Raw genomic sequence first — 19,012 nt, forward strand, 5'->3', positions numbered from 1 at the left:
ACTTCTAATCCCCACTCAGAAAGGAAGGAGAAAAAACTCCAGTAAATCAGGAGAGACTAGGACTTCAGAACACCATGATTGTCCCTGTAATCTCCTTGTGCAGGATGCTTTCCTAATAGGCCTTTTAAAGGTCTATTACAATACTGACCACACTGCTGCATGTCCAGCAATTTGACACGCTCTTCCTGTGTTCTACAATGAAGAATGTCATATGAGAAAGAGATGAACCAAAGATAGTGACCTACAGTGAAAGTGTCCCTGCTGTGCTCTGCCACGGCTGCAGGAAGGACAGTGTTGGTGCTTTCAGATCCTAAACAGAACACACTCCTGTACAGAAGGGTAATTGCGTCATCTCTTAAAATGATCAATACCAGATTAGCCCATGATGTCATTAACAAGAGAATAAATAGATAATTATCCTCATTGGAATGTTACCTCCGTAGTAATACAGCAATTTGATATAAAACATCACAGTTCAAACACGTCCTCCGAGCACACCAGTAGCAAGAGGTTAGGGCATGAGTAAATCCAGGCCTTCCTAGTCTAGCACGCTACAGGACAGAAAACCCAGCAAATAGGAAGACTAGTAAGCAAGTACAAGAGCTGATGTGAAAAACTGAGTACCTTTTAACTCACTTACACTGCTCTAGTAATCTTTTAGAGCAGATCTGCATCTAGGTGATTATCTAACAAGTACTTTGCACTCAGGAAAAAACCCACTTCTTGATGCCAGAAGCACTGTAAACAAAACAGCAAGAAAGGGATGCACGCAGAATAACAGAGAGACAGCAACCATGATCTGGCAGACAATGCTTACAGTGTGGTGGAGAGAGGGACACCAAAAAGGAAAGCCAAGAATGTTCCCTTACCAGAGCCAGCTGAGAGCTTGGTGTGTATAATGTTCTCCACTGGTCTCACACTACCTGTCCCATTCTGACTGCGATCCAGAATAAGGACCAGTTCACTTTTCTGAGTGAGAAACATATTTAACACTCAGGTGGCTGCTGAAACATAAGTGACCAGCAGACTACTCACTAAAGCGATCAAAATCATTTTACTTTTTGGAAGTAGTAACATGTGCCAAGTCTACAGTCTCCTGTCAGCCACAGCAGATATGTCTTTTTAGCTTCTATAGCAGCTATTCATGGAGATATCTCTCTCATTTTTCCTTTGAAGCTCAAAGCATGGCAAGATAACAAAAGACAGATTGCCCCTCCATGTAATATCTAGACTTACCTGGCACTTTCTAAACCAGCTCTAGAAATACTATCCTGCAGCACTCCCTAGAAAGACATTAAATTGCCCAAGAAATACATACACTTACGATCAGAAAAACTGGGCTCAGATTATTTCATTACCTTAGTTTATTTAAAAAATCTTCTCCATGAATTCAGCCTCTCAACTAAAGCCAAGCTAAGTGTCCAGGGGACTGAAGCTCTACCTTAAACCTCAACAAAGACACAGCATGTGTGACAGCATATGCTTGACCTGTGTTGTTCCACCATGGTGCCTCTGTCCCAGCCTGCAAAGGACTTACCTACTGATACAAACGCATACGTCCCTAGGAATGTGAAGGTGACAGAACTCTCAACTTTGGTACTAACCGTGGATTAGACTATCACATAATAACACCAAATGGTGAGTCTTGACCCAAAATAACAAAAGACAATTAAAAGGACTCAACATTTAAGTTGGGCATCACCCTTATCAGGAAACTTACCTGACACTTCTCCTTGAGGTCCATGGCTCTGCGGTTCTGTAAGCATGTCCAGCAAAATGGGGTTGCTCCTCAGGGGAGAATGTCTCCTAGGTAGAGATGAGCTTACCTACACTTCTCACATCACCATCTGTGGAAACAGAAGGGGAAGCAGTCAATCTCCCCATATCACTCCCTTTAGGACAAGAAAGCGATGAAATTCACAAAACTCAAATTACAGGACTGGTCTTTAAAAGACGAACTGGGGAGCTGAAAGTGCTTCTAATAGTACATCGACCCTCCCCTTCCTCAGAACTGATCCCAGTAGCTTAAGTCCCCCCAAAAACTGGCAGCAGTAGATAAATTAATTAAGTTCCCTGCAGCTCAGAGTAAGAGTATTATTGCAGTCCTGACACACTTTTGGGCAGGCCTCCAAAACAAGCTGACAAAGCACTGGATTCCACCAGGTGTTGGAGCATGCTGTCACCCACAGCTATTTGTCTTGCTATTCTTATCTACCAGGAGCTTTGTCCAGCTAATCTCTAACGGAGCCTGCAGTAATGATTCTTCCATTTGTTGAACAACACATCCAATCTTTGACAAAGCTATGCTGCTGGGCTGAGCATGTATCTGACCACCATTAAGTAGGCCACAAGTCATAAAAACAACTCCAGATTACTGGGGAACTAGGCCTTTTTTATTTTTTTTTTCTTTTTTTCTTTTAGCAAAACTGGGATTCTAATAGAATTGAGGTTAAAACCAGGTCTGGAATTCACATCCTTCTTACAGCCCATCTCCCCCTTGATCTCCCATGGCACAAATTTCGTTCTCCTTCCACATATGCAAAATGTTTTTTCTGTGTAAAACAAAGGATCTGCGTACACTGCTCCAGAGGATTCTCTTATATATAAACATGACTTACAAGATTATGCTATGATTGGTTTTGGGAAAGTCTTTTTTGTTGGTTAGTAACTCTTTGTTCTATTTTTTAGTATCACACACAAACTCAGGGCTTGGACATATACTTCTCATAAATCCAGATAAACAATGAAGCAGCTAGATCTGCAAATCAAGCCAAACCACCTACACATTCCTAGATACAACAGGACTGGCTTTTGCCAGCTGGGATTACTACACTGGTCTATACCATACTGCCTGCTTCAAAGAAGAAGGATTCTAGAGATCCCATCCTTGTGGCAGTCACCTATAGCACTACTCTCCATGATGCTACATCAAGGAAAAGGAGGGGTATCCAAAGCTTACTCAGAAAGCCACTGCTGCCCCATGCTGAAGAGTTAGATGTCAGTATTTCTTCTCATGCAGGCAAGTCCTGCACCTGCGTTCCGGGAAGCAGCAAGCGTTCAGTATTCAGACTGCTGGTTATCAAAGAACTGTTTGCAGTACAGCAACCAGCAACCAGCACCTGCAAGTGCCATTTTTTGGCTGCCGGCTGGCTGGCATGAGCCACAAGTCCAGACTCTGGCCTACTTTTCTGTTCTGTGACCCTTGTCAATGTGCACACACAAAGGGAATGAAGCTATTTTCAGTCACTTGGTATCCCTGCCAGGCCAATTAGCAATTGCAAAGAGAGGATCAAAGTTACTGGAGCGAAGCTGACAAAGAGGGCTGGGAGTGGGAAGGAGAAAAACATACTTTTGTATGCTTGCCCACAGCAGCTTAGAGCCTCAGTATCTTGCCTTTAAATCACAAGTGACTTCAATATAAGGGAAGGCAAGAGGAGATGATTTTAAGGAAAAAATGGTCACTAACAATAAAAGGGCTAAGAAATAAATCTGTGATTCTTCCTTTTATCCCCTTCTGACAGAAGATTTATTAGTGGATCTACTGAAGGATTTATGCATGGTGCTCTCACTCGTTCAAACAAAAAGTTAAGCGCCTGAATTTCTCTCTGGATCTGGACTTCAAAAGCATAATTATCCGTGACATGACTGGGTAACTGGGAAGCCAAAGTCACAAAAGCGGAACAAGAAAAAACATCCTGGACTGTTTGTGCTAACCCCATGGAGCCCGGATCATTAGCAGTGGTGGGTGGCTCTGGCTGAAGGGCAGGGGCCATGCAGGGAGGCAGCTGGGCAGGAGGCAGGATTCGTGGCACTGCTGTGGGTGACATTCTGTTTTAGGCAGCAAACTGAAATGTGATCCCGAACGCAAAACACGCCATGCCTTAAAGTTCAAGGCACATCATCCGCATGCTTAGGAACACCACCCTAAAGACCTTCAGTGCTAGGAAGCAGGATACACAACAAGGGTGTTACAAAGATTAAATACTGGTTGGAAAGAGTGAATACTCCCTATCTAGAGAAATTCAAAAGCTGCTATAATGAACAATATAACAAGAGCTTGCAAAAGTAATCAGTGATGCATGCAGTGCTGCTTCATCATCATACATGCTCCAGGCTTCTCCAAAATTTGAAAGACTGACCTCAAACCCACAAGCAGTTCAGTTTCTCTCTCATCCCCAATTTAAGGTGCCAACAATGGTCAGATTGTGAACATTTCAGAGAAAGCAAAGAAACCAATTCTTTCCTGTACCAATCTGGATATACAAAACAAGCAGAATGTTTCATTTTTTAAAGTGGAACTACACTTTAAAAAGAGTTTTCGTTTAGAACCAAGAATTCCAAACACAGCTAATCCTAGCTAGGTTTGAATAGCTAAGTATTAGGACAACTGAAGCCAAAAGCAAAGACAGGCTACAATGATAAACCATCCTCCTTCAACTTCTACAACAGGATTGGCACTAGAGTCATATAAAACGTGACTTGCGTGCTTTCTTTCAAATGCATAATTTATCAAAATAAACAGCCCGCAAGCATATTTGCAAGAATTATGTCATACTAACTAAAAACCTCATATGCATTATAGAGGTCTTGCAAACACTCAAAAACCAGCTTCACACAATGAAGCTGAAGCAGTTCATGAATTCTGTAGGCAACGTGTCGACGTGCAGAAATACGCATTCATCCACTCCATCCCCCACAGGGTCCTCATGTGCTCCCCTCCCAGACTCATCTGTTTTAGGGACTCCTGTAATTCCCACCGCCAAACGTGTCTCTCCATCACCCCTACCCAACAGCAGGGACTCGCCACACTCTGGACCCATCTTAGGAGTTTTCTGCACTACTATTTCCTCCACACTACACTATCTGCCTTCCTCTGTCCTCCCTGTTCTTATTTCTCTCATGTCTGTCCAGGTAATTAGTCACTCATGCCATCGACATGTTAAACTCTGCCAGACAGCAGGACAGAAATGAAGTGGGACTGCTTTGCTGGAACATGTTAGCGGGCGTGAAGTATTCAGCCACAGACAATCAGAGATGCCTGAAGCTGTGGTTGCTCTAATCAGACACCAGAGGCCCAAAGTACAGCCAGTTTACCCCTTCCACCTTCCCAGCACATTCCATCCTCCTCTGGATTCTTCATGCCTAGGGGAGTTCATGAAACATGGAAATGGCTGGATGTGGCGTTCAGGTGTCATCATGCTGCATTCAGCCTGAGAAATACTTCCAAATTGTTAAGCAGAGTGAAACCCAATATAGGGCCCATCAAATAACTCAGTCCAATGCATGTATCACTAACAGCAAGCTAACTTTCTGGAAATCCTGTATGCTGAACTTGGCCAATAGTAGCCCATAGCTATGTGGAGAGGTCTGCGATGCACGTTAGAATATCTTTATATTTATAAGAATGAATGAGTTCAAAACTCATGTGTATCTGATACCCAAACCTTTTCAAATCTGAAAAATACATTCCCATCACCCCAAACTCATTTCTGTTTGGAAGTGCCCTGAGCAAAGATTAAGTCTTGTAGCTTGATCTGAGTATCAACAAGTGTTTGAAACATCCTTCTGAACAACAGAAGCAGGGTTTTACAAGGGTCTGTTCAAACTTTTTGTTTACCTCATCATCTTTCGAATAACAGTCTTATGCAGTCAGTGTATTCATGTAGGTAATAAACACTGTGCTTTGAGATCCTCCTTTGAAATCCAAGTATTTCAAAGCGTGACAACTTAACCAAACCTCACATCGGTGTAAGATATGAGTGTTGAAATTTAGTAAGAATTGCTTTGCATCATACACTATGTACAGAATTTATAAACCAACTATCAGACAGAAGGATCAGATAACTATATAACCTATAGACACTTGGAAAGAAAAATGTGTTTCAGAAGCTGCAAGTCTTTAGGGAGAAAAATAAATCAACCTAATGATACTGTTTTCCCTAAAGTGTTCAATCACTGATGCTTTCATGTTATTTACTGAAAATTCCCAACATAGATTAGTGTAAGAAAAATGATGGGGAGTCTGAACATTTCTTGCTGCCAGAAGTGAATTCCTCAAGAACTGATCTGTCACCAAGAATAGAAACACGGGGGAACAGATAATAACCAAAAAAGCAGCTGCCTTGGAGAAAATGACTTAGATTAGAGCTGATTGTTTTGATATCAGCAAAACCATACGGTCTTCCTACTCATGAGTAGCTGATGTCTGCCTGATAATTTGCAACATGGGCACATTTTCTGATATATGGGCTTCCAAAGGTGCATCAAGTGATACTGTCAATTGCTTTGAAACCCATTGAGAGCCGAGAATAATGACAGCAAGGGAGCTGGCAGCCACAATTCTTGGCTCTAGTATCTGCTTGTGAAAAAATTTGTCAAAATTTGGGCCAGCTAAACATTCTCTGCCTCAATAACCTAAGATTATAGATAGTGATATGCATATCTGCTTCAGAGAGAGACTCTGAAGTAAATGTATTTGTATCTGTAAAGTGAGATCTTCTGAATTAGTGTTGTATGTGTACTAAGTATTAGCAACTCAGTAGTGGTCAAATATCTCATTGGTGCATGGCTGTGAAGAATCAGGAGTTGTTTTCACACATGCTCTGCTTCCCTTGCTAAATGACAGGAATTAGAGAGAGATCAATTCTATCTTGAATCAGGAATAGGATTAAACTGGAAATGAACTCAAAGTTTGTCTTCTACCTGACAAGCGTGCCTTTTGGAGGTGAAATTAGTTCTTGATTAAACCTCACTTGCCGAGAGTTTTCCAAAAAAAAATATCTTATCTCTGACTCTTTCCTTCTTTCTTCAGCACAGGACTTTTATATTTGACTTGTTTCAAAGGACAGTAGTGGCTTAAAATGAAAGCTGAGGAACAAGGAGGGAGAAGGGGAGTAGGAAATAGCTTTGGAACACTTGTAAGAGACCATTGGTTTACTTGCAAGATTAAGATTGGTAAAACAAGACGCTACACAATTGAAAACACATTTATTTTTGTTTTAATTTTGTTCTGGTGAGTGGAGAAGCAATTGATGGATACAATCAAAAGAATGATCAAACTGGTTTAGTCTACCTTACTGTTTCCACAGGGGCTGATACTGTTTCAAATTAAGGTATATTAAATTTGAAAGATCTTTGCTGTGTTCATTTTTCCTTGCTTGGTTTAAAAAAAAAAAAAAAAGAGTGTTTGGGAATTAAAGGATTACTTTATCTTTGCTGCTTCAGGTACTCTAAGCCTGCCATAGAAAGACACAGCATGTATACAGTCTGGATCAAAGTGAAAAATGCCACAGAAGGCACAATTCTGAAAGTTGTAAGGGCCCCTCCAGCTTCTACAGAGCAATGAGACATCATCTGCTTTGTGGCACGATGCCTTGAATGACAGCTAAAACATTTTACAGCAAATGTATGGAAGAATTCACTGCAAAAGTGATAGCTGTCATGTATCATCATGATATTGGTTATTATGGTAACCAGGATTGTATAACTATCTCCATTAAAAAAAAAATCCTGGAATGCTAAAAGACCACAAAAACACAGCAGCCCAAAATAAAATAAAAAACCCTGTGCTGTATTTATAGGACCTCCTAGCAAATCAATTTTTGCTGACATATACTGACTTACAAAGTGTAGCTTTTCCTCTTAATTCGTTTATAAATAAGGGTGTTATATGCATAGTTTATAGTAAATCTAGGCAAAAACCTCTCTTACATCAGCATTTGCCATTTGGAGATATTTAACAAATACCATGCTGATGGGAAGGTGTTTTCTAGGCGTTCCTCAAAGCAGGCCCAGCACCTGAGGGCCATTAACAAGATCAAGCTCATACATTCATTCAAAGGAAAGCACAGCCCTTATCTAGAAAAGACACAGATCAGTAGATTGTGTATTTTGCTATTCTCACAACAAGCTCCATGAAAGTTTTATGATGAACATTTGTATGTGTCTAGAAATAGGGCAGTAAGCTGACTCACTCTACTGTGAAAGGAAAGCAAAGGAGCTCTCTGCAGCTCCTTAAGAACTTCTCTCCACTATTCACTCAAGAGTATTCTGGACAAAGATCCAAAGTACCCTATTTAATGCACAGTCAGTCCCCCACATGATCACAGATGTCAACCCAAAGCAAATCCTGCTTCCTGCAGGCCTGGCTGCAGGAGCTGCCCAAGCCCTGGCAGGACTCTCTTTTTGGCCAACCCTAGAGAAGGACTTGCCTTCTGGCCAATCCCCTGTGGCCCCTGGCCCTGCTCCTGGCCAGTCCCACCCAGCCACAGGGGTATATAATAAACCCTCACAACTCACTCCTTCTTCAGAGCTGTCTTTCTGCTTGGAGTAGCTTGGTCTTGGGAGTGCTTGTTGTGGCTTCTAGCAGCTAGTTTGGGTAGGACTCTTAAAAGAAATGAGGGTGGCCTCAAAGATACAGAGACTTAAACAGAGCTGTAACATGAAGATTAGAGGAAGGAGGTTTGTCGTCTTAGTTCTGCTTGCAGTAGCAATATTGATTTGTTTTGTGACCTAGGCTAAAAGCACTAATATCTTAATCTTCTCATCAGATAAAAAAATGTTGGCAATGTGTTTATTTAAAAGGTCATGGTTAAGAATAATATTACATAAAGTGTTTTGATGTGCTTGAGAAAAAGACAACAAAGAAATATAAAGCACTATTCTAAAGAACAAAAGCTATCTTGCATAAAAACCAGTATAGTGTAGCTATTTATATGCATGCCTGTATTAAGCAGGCTTCTTAAAAAGTAAATCTAGTTTGCTTGCTAGGTTATTCAAATTTTGCTTTATTTGAGCAAGCCCTGTAGCTTAATGCAGTATAGCAGCTGTTAAGTAACTGTTTATATAGAAACTTGCATTTCTAAGGAACCTAAGTGTTTCATAGAGATCATGCACTACTATGCCATTGTATCTCATTGTGTACAAGCTGTCTGTTCAACTAAGAACTTTATTCTACAATTGCTGGAGGAAATAATAATATTTTAGACAAGCATGCCATAACAGCTTCCTTTTTCTCAGAAAATATGAAAATATGTACTACTTGGTAGCTGCCTCAGGAAGCTGGATGGGTGCTTATGCTCATCTGCTGCTATCTTGGTAACTTTTAAGACTGATAAGACTAATTTAAAGAAACTCTTCTGTGGCACAAGCTGTCCTGTGAAAACTCTGAGTCTTAAATGCGTAACTAAAACAGTATCTGCTCCTGTCTGTGGGTCTTCCCATCCTCTCTAGATATCTTTTGGGTAGATAGTATAATCTAAGACAAATACCTCGTGCTTTATGTAATGGGTTTTTAACTGGGATTTTTAGGCCTTTTTTTAATCAACAATGCCCTATGTTATCCTGATAGGAGAAAGCTCCCGAACAACGGACAAACAGTGGTAATGTAATCCAAGAACTACATGGATCACAGCTTTTGGAAATAAAACAAGCGGATGTCTGCGGCAAAATGAAGTGTGCCATCGACTTCTGCTGATCAAAAGACTGCGATGAGGTAGGAGCAGGGGTGAAGTAAAATGAAACAACTGCCCGAGTCGAGGCTGCTATCTAAGCTTGTAAGGGATCTAGGCATACTGGTTGAAAGCGTTTTAGTCAGAATTTGGGACACCCCTAAAACCCTGAGGCAGAGTACAGAACCGCAGCTGCACTCACAGCTGCCGGAGCACCGGGGGGCTCGGCCTGGGTCCCCCCCGCCTCGCTCGGGGCTGAGAGCACGGCCACGGCGGCCGGTGCCCGGCGGGGGATGCTCTGCGGCGCTGCGAGGCGGAGTCTGTCCCTCAGCTGAGGGAGAAGTCCCGCCGGGTGTGCTGAGCCGCTAACACGTGTGGGAGCGCCTTTTCTGGATCTTTTTTAAAAATTATTTCCTCTCTCTCTCCTAAGCCGCTAGGTAACGCTCCGGCGAGATGCCAAGTGAGGGCGTGTGAGGGGAATGGTGCTGCGCGGGAGCCCCGGCCCGGGGGACAGAGGGCAGCACGGCGGGACTGCCTCGGGCCTCCCCCGCCATGGCGGGCAGCCTCCAGCCGAGGTGGGGACCCTGCTGAGGGAGCGGCGGCCCCTCCCGGCCCCGCTCCCCGACGGGACGGAGCCCGGCCGCGCCCCGCCGCCGCTCGGCCCGTACTCACCAGCCGCGCCGGGCAATCTCGGCGGGGGAGCCGCTCGCCCGCCGGGCCTCCCTCCGCGCCGCCGGGGCCGCCATCAGGGTCACTGGCAAGCGGGACGCCACGGCGCTGGGGACCCGCGGTGGCGCTTCGGGGCGGCCTCAACAAGCCGGTGTCTGGTTGGTGAGATCCCGCGCGGCCACCCGTACGCCGCGCGTTGATTGGCTTGGCCAGGGTGGCGCGCGAAGCCGAGCATCCGCCCTGGCGGCAGGTCGGGGCTTATCCCTGAGGGGAGCCTGGGCGGGCTGCGCGCCCTGAGGAGCGGCTGCTCGACCCCGGTAGCAGCGCTGAGGGGGGCGGCCAGCGCAGCCGCCATCCCCCTGCCCCCGTGGCTGCCGACGGAGGGACGGTGCTGAGGGACAGTGAAGTGGCTCGGGGGTGAAGGACATGTATGCGTGGATGGAGAGAGCCCAAGAGTGGCCTGTGGCCTAAAGCTCCAGCTCCTTGGCAAAGGCAGGCCGTGGTGGGTGGCCCGGTCAAGGGTGGGTGAGGGAGAAGGGGTGTCCCTTTGCCAGGGCTGTGCCTCTGCAAGGGGAGGGTGACACCTGCAGATCTCCCTCTGAAAAGCCGTTTTTGCCGTAGAGGAACCAACTGACTGGAAGTCTCAAAGGAGCCCTGAGGTGAATGTGCGCGCTGGGTGCCAGATGCACAGGAAGCCGCGGTGGGAACGAGCACACAAACGTACCAAGCCGGTAATCTAATGAGAAATCTAAACCACCGCAGAATCTGGAAAGGAAATCAGAGGTGTGAGGCAGAGTGGCCCGCTTCTGTGCCGCTGTGTACAGAGATTCGCGTTTTGTTTTCTGAATTCATAGTGTACTGGCTTAAATTGAAAAGATGCATGTCACTTTGCTTTTAATTCCTTTCCTGTTCCTGTAATTCATTGCAGAGCTTGTATTATCCCAGGCTGTGATGTGGCAGTTCCCACCTGAAATTTTTCTTTATAAAACTGATGTTCATTTGTGTGCTAAACTACAGAGGCCAAAGCCTGGTGGAGTTGTTTGCAATTTTATGGCAATAAATTGTACAAAGAACTTAAGCTCTGCACTGTTTTCCCTGCAGATGCAGTTTTGGACGAGCATGTAGCATTTTGGGAGTATACTCAATACTCCTTTGAGACAGTTTACTTTCAGGGTGTCTGGATACATATAGAGTGCAGGAGTTCTACAAGTGTGATTTCAGCTCTTTCAAATGCAATCTAAATTTTAGTGAGGAGAGCGAAGGCTGCAAAACTCCTGGTTTTTTTCTGAGCTTCTTATTACCCAGAACAATTCCCTAGAATCAGTTAACCAAAAAAAAAAAAAACACAACTCTAATACACTTGAGTGACACTGTAAGTGTTTTTGGTATCTTAGAAGGAAATAAAATGGCAGGTCTGGGGAATTTTATGGTATAATTTAGAGACAGTACAAGGAAGGGGAAGAGGATAAATGTGTTACTGGAATTTTAATAACATAAGATCATGAGTTGTGCTTTGTACTGCGTGAGCATCTTGTTAGTTCCTCTTTAGACTCTTCTACCCCCAATAAAATCTACTTAATTAGTAGAAGGTTTTAAATAAAAGGTCAGAGTAAGGATACATCTTGAACAGAGATCTGGAGTCTGGATTATTTTGCCTTTGACACTGATTCCCTGTGGGTCTTGAACAAGCCACTAATAAAACCTGTTTTCACTCACAGTATGCTGTCTATAGAATTTCTGTCAATGAAACATGCAGTTAGAGGGGCTGATAGACTGGACCTTTAACCTGTTTGTGCCTTTATTTCCTCCTTGATAAATCTGATCTAACTGTTCACCCTGGAGTGATTTAGGGCTTGTAGAGTGTGTTGAGATTAAATGAGAAACATCATCAAAATGCATTATTATAAGGATGGTTGGGAGACCAGAAACACCCTCAAATTGGACAATGTTGCTATAGATTCAGAAATAGGACAGGTGTCCAGAGAGCACTTCCCATGTATTCTAGTACTAAATGACAAAATGAAAACTCAAAAGGCAAATGCTGTGAAGTACTCAAGAGGCACTAAACTGGTATGATTTTTGGATCTGAGAACGTTGGTGTTCTACAAGAAAGGGCTCTGTCTTACATGAAGTCATCATCTTCTCTATTTTTGAACATTACAGAATTGTGAATGGTCTAAAGGTAAACAAGATAATGTTACTTCTGAATGTTTATAGTAATGTAATAATCTGGTATGGCAAGCTCAGATCAGTCAATTTTTGCCTGCAAATTAAGATCACTTCCCATACTTGCTTCAAAATAGCTATTAAAACTATTCCTTGGGTGCTTTTTTCCACATCCTTGTACTTCTTGGAATTGTTTCACTGTGTAAAGGCCTCCTATATCATTTTGGTAGGAAGTGAGTTTACAGAAATGAAACGGCTATTGCAAACCTATGTGTATAGTCTGAAAATGCTTAATTTCATGCTCACCATGTCTTCAGCGCAGGGATATACTGTCTCCTCTTGGGACCACAACATATGGGCAGAGACACGGCTCAGTTTGCAGTAAGCTTCCGCCTCTGAATGGCTTGCAGTGCCTGACAGATCCAAGGGAACTATTTGACCTCCCTGCATGTGCCTTTCAGTCAGTCCTCATCAGTGTGCTGCTGCGGGTAGAGCAGACATGAAAATTTGAGTAGGACCACTTTAAAGCAGGTATTGTATGCAAAAAATCTTTCTTTGCCTTTTTTTTTTTAGTTAAGCTCTCTGGCAAGATGTTGAAGTTGCATTTTAATCAATATTTGATGAGTAGCATTTCTGAACAGTAGTGCAAAATAATTTAAAAATCAATTAAATCGGTGAGAAAATTTTGTATTGTTTAGAAAAGGCAATTGCTGTATGTCTGATTCCCCCACCCCTTTGCACATTTCATGACAGATGCTAGGAATTGACCATATTTCTAATGTGTGTAGTGATAAGAGGAATTAAAAAGGGAAGATTGATACAAAAGCTGTCTGAGTCTTAAAAATTAAAAGCAGTAGTTGAGTAGACCAACACGCCTACCAAAGCTGTAGGGAAGATAGTATTTCATTTTAGCTGAATGATACTACTTCCCAGCTCCTGTGTATTGTTTAATAAATAGGGGAGATGCATATAATGCAATGTCTAATTATAAAAAATAAGTGAGATGATATATTCCTCAAAAGAGAGAGATTCTGCCTTTTAGTAATAAACAGCATCTGCTTTGTTTTTCTTCAAACTGAAAGGTAATTGAACTGACAATTCCAAGCTGTCCTGAAAATGACAGATGACTGAATTGGGAGTAGGAAGACAGCAGAAGCCCTTTTGTACTAAAGAAAGGGGAGATGGCACACTATAGTTGGATCTGGTTCCCTTTTACAGATTTCTTTCAGAGCTTAAGCAGCTTTGGGTGACCCTAGTCAAGTCATTTTATTGTTTAATTTCTTAATGTCAGCAATGGCTACTACAGTTCCCAGGTAGAGCAGCTTTTCCTACATAGTCGTTTTTGTAACAATCTTGTCCTTTCTTCTCTTTGTGACCATAGAAACACATGTGGTACGGAAGAGAATCTGCTTTTATTACATTCTTCCCAGCTCACTCAGCTTTGCTGTAAGACTCACGCCTGGTTTTGTTTTGGACCTTTTTTCTGATAGTTTTGAGGCTAAGCTAACTTTTCTTGTCTTCTGGTCTATAAAAAGTCAGAACAGTCCCTGTTTGTCTCACGTGGCGATTAAGCTGCTTCACAAGTGCTCTTGAGATCTGTAATGAGTAAAATTGTGAAGCTCTTTTGGCAGATCAGCTGTTCTGTCTGGGTCACAAGCATCAACACTTATTTACTGCACTTGGGCAGTTTTACAGAAACAGACAGTTGTGATGACATTTCCATGTGTATGTGAGAAAGCCATTAAGAGGGTTTCTGAACAGGGAGAGCTGGCTGATGGTTACAGCAAGGCTCAGAAGTCAAGAACTATAAATTCTGTTCCTAATGCTGTTGAACATTGTGGTGTTAGTTTATTATATGGTTTTGGGCAAGCCCTCTATGCCTGTGTTTCCCCGTTTGCAGAATATGGATGTTTATATTGTGTATATGTGTACGCATCTATTATATCCCTTTGATATTGTTGCCTTTATCACTAACACAAAGCTGTAAACTAAAATGAAACTAAGTAGTCAATATGCAGCAGTTACCCAATCCATTCACTATCCTGCTCTCTTAAAGAATAGACACAGAAAACATATTTGGACAGGTTTTATTCCTTAGCTTTGCTGTCAGATTCTCTAATTAGTTGTCACACAATGTTCCAGATACAGGCATGTGGGGAAATCCTATATCTAGACCAGAAACCTAGATCTTGAATGAAGGTTTTAGAGAAACTCTAGTAATACCAGTTAAGTCTTGTAGACTCCGTCAATGGGCCAAGCTTGGTTGGTGACCATTTTAATACTTAATTAAGAACAAAGGGGATTTGTTACCTTTTCTGTCTGTAAGCACTATGTGCGGGCCTGTTGCATATGGCCTAACTTTAGTATCAACAGCCCTATTCCCAGCATTCCCTCCTCGCTGTGCCTACATTCCTGGCATTCCCCTATTTGCCGCACCCACTTTATTCCTGCACATCTCCGAGGTATACAGCAAGTCAGTTCCCCTACAGCTGTCAGAACAGTCTTATGGCATTAAATTTTCAGCTTGCAAGAAAATTGATCAGGGCTGTCTTGAGTTATCTACATCCATTCTACATTCCCCATAGCAGATTGTCTGAATTGTTTTCTATGGGAGGAAGCTTTCTGTCTTGGTTCATACATCAGGCTGCTTATATACAACTCAGGTAACACACAGTGTTGGGCTCTGTGAACTATAGCAACATAATGCAGAATCACAATGTGAGATTTCGAGCATCTTCAGGTGTGTTGAGCAGTTAGGGGTTTGATTTAAAATAGATCACTACAGCTCTTTGACATCAGGAAATGCGTCAGAGGAAGAAAGGTGCATATTAGCATGTATTTTCTTACCATTATTGTGCTAGATGCCATGGAAAAAAAAAATCATTGCAACAGACACAAAGTTCCTTAAACTGGAAATTGTGTATTATAGTTCATGATGATTGTAGATTCTCATGTCTGAGGAGAATGAGCTTAGGAACTAATGTACAGACTACAGAAAGGATGAAGTGAGACATCTTGGAGAGCTCTAGCATAAAAGCTTCCTCTGCCTGTGGTTCAGCAGAAACAGAGGCTGAAGTACATGGAATGTAGGGTTAAACCACATGGTTGTAAAGAAATTGCTTACATTTGAGAAGTTTGTCAAGAGGGTGATGTGCCTGTGAAACACCAGTGCTGGTGAAGGAGGGACTTACTCAAGGCCAGAGGTTCCTTCTGTTAGAGCTGGGATGTGATGTCACATTCCAGCAACCACCAAGCAGCTCCTACTCATGCTCAAGGGGATTACACCCACCCTGGTTTATCTTTGATGCTGACAGCATCTAAAGTACTCAGATGTTAGATTCTTCCTCTTGATTGATTAGAAGCCTTAAAGAATTTGGCCTCATGCAACTTTGCATCAAGTTAACATCTACAAATTAAGGAACTACAAATTAAGGATCACTTGTTCTCCAATCAGGCTTGAATTTTTCTTGTTGCAGCCTCTGACCCACCCTGAGAGATATGATTGCTTTCTGGGCTCTTTCTTGCACTATCACCAGAAAGATTCTGCTGTAGTTAAATTTGCTCACAGTGCATGCAGAACATGGAGACCACACTAGCTCATTCTTTCCTTACTGTGTCAGTTCACAAGCTTTTACCTTGTGTTTGCCAATAGAGAGAACAGATATGAATCAAAGCTAGAGCAAATATTTTCTGACTATGAACCCTCTCTAAGTTCAATAGCTCTCCCAATAGTTCCTAGTTGTGCTTTTGTTTGAGGCAGAGGCCCCTGGGCTCCAATTTAAGCTCTGATGCTTAGTTTTCAAAACCACCTTTGAAGTTGCATGTGTTGATGCTCTCAGCAAGTGGGAGTGAGAGGTCACTTCTTTATTCCTCTGAATGAAAAGAAACAGTCTAGAATTATCTCCTGGTTAGCATTTAGCTTCTTGCATCAGCCTTACAAGGGAATACATTTACTGCATACAGTAGTGATAAGATGGTGACAAAAATTAGGAACATGTACATAGTATCTCTTAATACATGCCAGAGTTGCTGGGCTGGAGAAGCAGCGTGTTACAAAAACAGGCTCAGTTCAGGCATTTGCTGTGACAACACTAGAAAAAGTTAATCTTTAGATGACATACTGTGGTAGTTCTGAGTCCTAACAATGTAAAAGTTTCCACAATAATTAAATTCCATTGCAAGGACACAGACACTAATAGAGCCTAGTTTAAAGACTGTGTCAAGATAAGGCACATTATTATCACTACAGTTTTTCTTCAGTAACATTTGCACTAATGTAACTGCTGTTATTAATGTTAAATTTCATGTCAGCAATAACTATTGTCTTGAGTCAGTAACGTGGTATTAATATGAATATTCCAAGCAGCGATTTTAAACCTTGAGTGGCTGCTTCTACAAAAATACACTTTTTAACAAATATTCCTCTGATCTATACATAGCAAAAACCATACATTTATTTCCCCAGACTTCTCTGAGAAGTTTAAAAAAGTCTCCAAAAGAAATGTCAGACACCAAGATTTTTCTTACCCTTAGTACTTCTTAAAATACTCAGAGCTAATCTTAGATTATATTTTATCACCACAAACTGTCAGAAAATTCAAGCTATTCCTAGACGACAAAAAACATTTGAAATTGATCCTCTAGCAAAACAATGTGCCTTTTTCACCCTTCCTTACAGCTATGTCAGGATTTCAGCTTTTGCTGTAGTGAAGCTGCACTATATTTGCACAGTAAGTTGTGTATTTTTCTAAAGCATTAACTTGTTTGCAAGCTGGGGGAACATTCTACATTAATTGGTTTGCAAGCAAGTATATCTCAGCAACTCCTTTATCAGGAGTATCTTTCTATAACACTTTGATCTCTGCTATTTCTAAAATTTGTTGCTTGTTTGATTTTCTAGGACTGCCCTTTTAAAGTCGGGCAGCTGCAGCCTCTTAAAGTAGCTATCATTCAACTGGCAGCTGTTAGCCATATCTGGCTTTTCAAGTCCAGCTAAAAGTAGCTGCTCTAACTTTTCTGAGATATTATTTAACTTACAGAGGGCTTACTAAGAACTTCTAAATCCTCATTTTGAGGTCATATATGAAACCTGAGATTCTGTAAGCCTGTTCTAGGAATGAATGCTGGGGACTTAAGGGATCTTGGAATCTAGCTCCGACTTCATAAATCTTTGTCATCCTAAATAAATCACTTCTGCATCCTCAGAAAGAATGTCTGAAACATTTGTAACATCTTCAATTCCTATGACTCCTTTTCTCCACCCTTTCCAATTTTTGAATGAAGTATTGGGAGAATTCACACCTTCCAACACCCAAATCTGGGAATAAGTTAAAATCCCTTAAGTACAATGCTATTAGGATGATAAAATGATCTTGTTAAGGGTTTAAGCCACAAATTTAATCCAAAAATAACTTATTGGGAATCTTTATCAAGCTGCTTAAGCATTTAGAATGAGAATGCAAACATTGCCTGCTGACAGAACATGATTTGTAAAGTCAAATTGTATGAGGTAGCAGTACATATTCTGATGTCTTGTTATGGATGAAACCATGACACCCCCCCATGCAGAGTACAGCCAGGGAGATCAACCAGTGTGATGGTTTACTTAAAGAAAGTGGGTTTAACTGGAGGCTAAAAATATGCATCTCTTATAAAACAAAATATCAGTTATCTATGCTTAAATTAGATGTAGTCTTCAACCCAGACCTTGGTCCAGAATAATCCTAAATTTACATAAACTACAGAGTTCAGATCTGGGCTCATGTCTTGATACTGTGGAATGTGCTGTGTTTAAAACCCCACATTCCCAATCTCAGCATCTTTCTGGGGGTGGGGGAGTGAGGAACAGACTATCCAAAAAAAAAAGCCTATAGTTGCTCATCCTTTCAGGGGAGCAGGAACACAGTTGTGGAAAGCCTCTAGTTCAGAAACTAGCTTTCCTCTCCAGAGCCAGAGGAAAGCTTTTTTTCATTCAGTGGCTTTATCGAGGAATCGAGGCCTGATGTTTACCTAAGCCACTGTCTCACTGTATATTGTAATTAGTCTTTTCAAGCTAAAAGAATGTTAGGAGGGTCATGTAGTTTAAACCCTGGAATTAGTTGCCTGTGCAATCTGAATTTTGCCCTCTGTGCCTATTTTAATTGCAATGTGTGCTCACACTGTTGTGTTGTTTTCCTACAGCATGGGTGCCTTAATCAGTGCTCGGAAGGGATGGTAGTTGTCACGTAACGGCTCTACCAGGTGTAGCCTTTGCTCTCCGAGTTGGGGGAGTGGTTCTGCGCCCCAGTGCCCGCTCAAACACTGTGTGGACAAGCTCGGCTTTAACGCTGGCATGGAGATTTCCCTGGTAGTTACAGGTAGCTTCTAAATTAATTTCTCTTTGCTAGCTCCATGGTGTGGTAGACTGCCCTGTCTCACAGACGAGCGGAGCCACAGATAAATGAGGCAAATACTCTGCACAAACCCTGAGCGGTTTCACCTCCCGAAACCTGTACTCAGGGCCTCCTCCGCCGGGGATTAATATACTCCAACGCTGCCCGCCTCGTACCGCTGCGGTGCTGGGGGGGGGCTCAGCACCTCAGCTGCCTCACCCCTCTCCTCCGCGCTCGCTTCCACGCGAATCCCGCGGCGAGGGCCCGTGGGGCGCGGTGCCCGGCGGCTGGGGCAGGGTAACCCCTGCCCGACCGCCCCGCGTCCCCCCTGCGCCGCCGCCGCGCATGCGCGGGGAG

General features: G+C 42.6%; 2 protein-coding genes across 5 annotated transcripts in view; one reads left to right on the forward strand and one right to left on the reverse strand.

Moving 5' to 3' along the window:
- The window catches only part of TMEM94 (transmembrane protein 94), a 54,455-nt gene extending 44,216 nt beyond the window's left edge, over positions 1–10,239 (reverse strand). For 3 of the 4 annotated variants that reach the window (XR_012631560.1, XR_012631559.1, XM_074889277.1), the window contains exons 1-2: positions 10,122–10,239; positions 1,721–1,847 (exon numbers count right to left, since the gene is read on the reverse strand). Coding sequence is in view for 1 of the 4 variants with exons in the window: in XM_074889277.1 (XP_074745378.1) it covers positions 1,721–1,744 (24 nt within the window). In the remaining 3 variants the exon portion in view is untranslated. The remainder of the gene's footprint in view (positions 1–1,720; positions 1,848–10,121) is intronic. The other variant, XR_012631561.1, reaches the window with a different exon arrangement.
- A 138-nt stretch (positions 10,240–10,377) lies between these two features.
- Positions 10,378–19,012, forward strand: part of GRB2 (growth factor receptor bound protein 2) — a 62,214-nt gene continuing 53,579 nt past the window's right edge. Inside the window, exons 1-2 of the mRNA XM_074889278.1 lie at positions 10,378–10,620; positions 10,740–10,849. The gene's annotated coding sequence lies outside the window, so the exon portion shown is untranslated. The remainder of the gene's footprint in view (positions 10,621–10,739; positions 10,850–19,012) is intronic.

Source organism: Strix uralensis, chromosome 19, assembly GCF_047716275.1.
Source record: "Strix uralensis isolate ZFMK-TIS-50842 chromosome 19, bStrUra1, whole genome shotgun sequence".
In the NCBI taxonomy this organism is placed as follows: Eukaryota; Metazoa; Chordata; class Aves; order Strigiformes; family Strigidae; genus Strix; species Strix uralensis.